General features: G+C 60.9%; 1 protein-coding gene across 1 annotated transcript in view; it reads right to left on the reverse strand.

The window, feature by feature from the left end:
* Nucleotides 1–4723, reverse strand: part of MYO18B (myosin XVIIIB) — a 78618-nt gene that overhangs the window by 68721 nt on the left and 5174 nt on the right. The window contains 4 exon segments of the mRNA XM_009334425.1: nucleotides 921–995; nucleotides 1519–1608; nucleotides 2762–2904; nucleotides 3789–4028. Coding sequence (XP_009332700.1) covers nucleotides 921–995; nucleotides 1519–1608; nucleotides 2762–2904; nucleotides 3789–4028 — 548 coding nt within the window.

Genomic DNA, 4723 nt, shown 5'->3' on the forward strand with positions numbered 1-4723 from the left:
GGCTTTCCACGTGTGCGCCATGGGGCATGTCGCTGGGAAGGAGGAGAAGTGGGGGGGGGACACAGTGCTTGTCCCCTTTGCAGAGCTCGCACTCCCTGAACTGAAGAGGTGCTGCCTGGGGCCAGTGCTGCCCAGCTCCTGCTGACCCTCTGCATCCCAGCAGGAAAACCCTCCGTGCTAAGATGGGGAACCCACAGGAATCGGGGGCTGCGAAAGGAGGGTAAAACCCCGTCTCTGAACCCAAATCTGCTGCTGCATCCCCAGGGTGAGGACCTGCAGTAGCTCGCTGTGCCCTCCGTGAGAGCCACTGCTCAAACAGCTGATTCCTTTGGCGCCAGACCGGAGCAGGAGCTCCCTAATGAAGATCGAATATTGAATTCATCAATAGATGATGTAACTGCAAATTGCTGCGATTCATCCCAGTGCTTTGGCTCGTAGGCAGTCTGCCTGATCTTTGCACATGGTTCAGACTAATAAGGAGCCGGTGCTCGACATCAAATGCAGTACTTCTAGCCCATAAAAATCGCATTCTGGGCTCTCCAAAGGATGTGCTCGCCCCCCAGGGAGCTGCTGCCGCAGGGAAACGTCAGGGGTTGTTGGCCCCGGAGCAGCAGGCTCCTTCCCCAGGGCAGATGGGGTGTCTCTGAAACCCAAGCGCAGACACGAGGCACCAGTGGCCCCGGTCCCGGCAGGTCCCCTGCTCCCACGGGGCTGTCGGAGGGGTGCTGGAGGTTTTTTGAGCAGACCCTTCCTCACACCCTGACATTCACTCCCTCCCTCCATGCACCCGGTATGGCGGCACCATCTCAAGTTGCCCAGCAGCCGAGGACCCCAACAGGTCCTCTAACCAGGGGTGATGAAGGCCGTGTGCTGCAGCATCCCACTGCAGGTGGCTGCATGGCTCCAGTGTTTTTCCCTACCTTTGTGAATGGCTTGATCCCAAAGGAGTTGCTCTCAGCCACCTGGTGCAAGTGCAGTGTCGTCCTGGAAGCAGTTACAGAAAATGAGACTCAAGCTCCCTCCTGCCCCCAGCACTCACCAAACACCCTGCCCTCTCCTCAGGGAACATCTCCAACACCCGCAGACCCCCTTTGCCTTTACAGCAACATCCAAGGGGCCTCATCGGGAAAGGCTCCCGTGGCTCTGCCCCAGGCAGGGGGACGGAGCCGGCACCAGACGCTCCAGGACCCTTCGCCCGGGGCAGCCTGGGGACGTGCAGCTTGTGGGGAAAGCCAGAAGCAAGCAGGGAAAGGGACCATTATCGCATTTGATCAGCCCAATTTCAGTTTTAGTGAAGGGGCAAAAAAAGCACCAGAAAATGCCCCCGTTTCCTGGAAAATCTCTAATATATAAGTGTATAAAAACCCCTGCAGCATCACTAGTGTGATCACCCTCACAACCTCTTTCTCATCAGAGAGGTCTCAAAAACCACATTGCTGGAACAAACTTGGGTATAAATCACGGGGTAGCCCCTTGGCGATGGGGGTACCCATCAGCTGAGCAGCCGGGCGGTGCCCCATCCAGCCCCGCCAGCATCAGGGGGAAGACGTTGAAGCTGCTCTCTCCATGGGGCTGCTGGGCGACGCGGCCCTTCTCCAGCAGCATGGTCTGGGGGAGGGAGCAGAGGCAGGCATGAGCGGCAGCCCCCAGCCCCCGGCATGCAAGCGGGGACAGCCCCTTGGTGCAGGCAGGGTGGTCAGCGTGCCAGGGTGTCCAGGCAAGCCGGGCACACAGGGAAGAGAAGAGGACAGTGGCACCTAGAGACGGGGAGATGCTACTGGGAGCTGTCAAGGAGGAGCTGGATTTCTCCTTGTAGGGCCACGGCTGGCTTTGGAGGCTGCTCCTCCCGCCTGGGGCTGCGCGCTGCGGGGCGTGCAAACAAGAGCCAAATCGCGCCCCAGGCATGCATCAAGGGGCAACACTTCAGCGTGTGGGTGCAACACCCACAGTCCCTCCCTGCCTCCAGAGGTCTGGGCAATGTGATGGCCCTAGCAGAGACGCTACAGTCTCTGTGACCCAGCTATGGATAAGCCATTGCCTGGGCTTGAGACAAGCCTAGATCTGCCTCCAGCCTTGCCAAGGTTGTTCAATGCCAGCAGTGGCACCAGGAATGAGTCCCTGCAGAGCTGGGACCCCCCAAGTTGTTCTGTCCTCCCACAAGCATCCCAGGAAGGTACTAGTGGTCCGGAGAGTGATTGCTTCCAGGGGCACATTCCCACTCCTGCACAAGGACGGCCGTGCCGGGCCATCAGCTCCCTGCCAGTACCTGGGGCAGAGGAGGGGCAGCAATGGGGCAGCCACGGGAAGCCCTGGTGTTCCCCATACCGGCTCAAGCCCTCTCCTTCATCAGACAGGGCCCAGGGCAACGGGCAGCTCTGATTAAAGTGCCTTTGCATAACAACCCTGATGGTGATAAAAGCCCTCAGAGGCTTCTGCTGAAGGCTGATGTGTAAGGTGCTGCTAATGAAATGATGAATTATACATTTCCTCATAAACATTTCATTCCAGCGCTGTTCTGCGCTCCCTGCCAGGGGAGGGGATGGTGGATTGTGGGGGACCCTGCCACACTGCTGACAGAGCTCCTGCTCAGCTGCGATCTGGGGGCACCTTTGGTCCAGGAGGAGAAGCAGAGCAGAGCATCGCTCCTGTCGTGCCCAGCCTGGCTGGGAAGTGGCACAGGGGCTCTTTGTCCCCATCCCGAGGACGCCCAGTTTCAGCCACAGCCCTCCCATCTCGCCAGGTGATGAGGCCCGCAGCATACCTGGAGGTGAGCAGCAGTTATCCGGCCGGTGGCACTGAAATCCAGCGACAGGACCATGGAGAAGCGCGTAGAGCTGCTGCAGTGGCTGGTGGTCACTGACCCAAAGGCTCCCAGGATTGTGAACATCGCCTGGATCTTCTCCACTGCAAAACCAGCACCAGCAGCCCCCTGAGCTGCCCTGCGATGGCTGTAGCCCTGCATCGCTCCGGTGCTCACCGGGAGAGAGCCAGACTGCGCCGCTGCTGCACCAGCACAGTTTCAGGGCTGCAAATGAATGCTGGAGGAGGCTTCTCCTCCTGGCTGCACCTCTGCCTGCTCCTCCTGGGGGTCTGTCCCAGTGCACAGGGACCTGGCGCACTGGCCGGGCATGGGGTTAGCATCCCGCACCACGAGAGCACGTGTTGGCAGGAGGGGCACGTGCCAGCCTGCCCACACCTCCACCCTGCTCCAGGCCGTTCGTCAGCCCTTTGCAAGAGCATGGTGTACCCAGAGCTCGCTCCAAAATCCAAACCTGCTCTCTAAAGCTACTGATTGCTTAACAGCGCTTCCTCTCACGTCACCAGTAACTTGATCAGATGGGAAAAGTGCTGCCCCAAGCACGCAAGTAATTCCCTTCTGGTGCTTACTCGGGTGTTTATCAAAATAGCAAATCTGTTGGGTCTGGGACAAGTAAAAGGCAGGGGCACTCGCAGCCCCACCGCTCACCTGCCTCCCGGGCTGCAGCCCCACAGCCCCGCCAGCCCATGCTGTGCTTGCACAGCCACACAGAGCCACCCCAACGGGGCACAAATCAGACCAGGAATGGGTCAAATGGAGGCCATTGGATGGAAACAGCATCACCTTCACGTTTGCGTGCAATCCCCAGCCTGCACGGCCACTCTCCGTGCGCTGACTCTGCCCAGCACCAGGCACCCCACAGCTCCGCTGCCAGTGGTTAGTGCATCGCTGCCAGGGCTCAGAGCTCACAGTGGCCACCCAACCCCATACCTGAGACCCTGCCGTCCGTGCTACCCGCCATGGCCTGTACCTGAGACCCTGCCGTCGATGCTGCCCGCTGTGCCCACCAGGTATTCCAGGGCGCTCTGGCAGCACGTGGTCTTCCCAGCCCCGCTGCGCCCCAGGGGCACGATGGCCTGATCCTGCCGCTGCATCAGCAGGTTCCTGTAGGCTCTCTGCGCCACCGAGTAGATGTGCGGGGGCATGCTGTCCCGCTTCCCCTTGAATGCCTGCGGGCAGGGAGAGTGGGAGGGCACGTCCCAAAACAACCCTTAGAGGTTCTCTCCTTGTAGAGGAAATCCTGAAGACATGTCACACTCAGGGCAATGGTTTCTCCCCAGGGTGCAGACCCCCACCCTGAGATTCCCAGGGAAAGGGGAAATGCCGCCCGGCCCAGCCAGCCTAGCCTCGCTGCACCAGCACCGGAGAGAGGGTTGGGGACCGACCCAGGGAACCTGCAGCAGGACCTGCTCCGGCTTGCCTGTGAGCAAGAGCTCTGCCAAGCACCACCCCAGGCATTGCGCCCTGGGCCCATTCCCTCCCCAGCCCTGGCACCCCCAGACCACTCAGGGCATGCAGTCACATCGACACAGCGATTTTCTCCTGGAAACCAGGAAAAGTGTGCTGGGAGCGGTGCCCAGCTGCGAGCATCCCTGGCCCCGTGTGTCCCCAGCCCCGAGTATCCTCAGAGCATCCCCAGCCCTGAGGATTCCCCAGAGCGTCCCCGGCTCTCAGTATCTTCGAAGTATCACTATCCCCTATCCTTCCCGGCCCCGAGCCTCCCCAGCCCCGAGCATCCCTGGTCCTGAGTGTCCTCAGAGCATCCCCCTGCCCCGAGCATCCCCTGAGCGTCCCGGCCGCGCGCTGTGACGGTCCCACGGTGCCATCTGTCGGCACCGCAGCGCCCGGCACCCTCCGCCACTGTCCCCACGGGGGTCGGTGACCGCTTCCCACGGACGATCCCGG

This window comes from Pygoscelis adeliae, unplaced genomic scaffold (assembly GCF_000699105.1).
Source record: "Pygoscelis adeliae isolate BGI_AS28 unplaced genomic scaffold, ASM69910v1 Scaffold262, whole genome shotgun sequence".
NCBI classification, from domain to species: Eukaryota; Metazoa; Chordata; class Aves; order Sphenisciformes; family Spheniscidae; genus Pygoscelis; species Pygoscelis adeliae.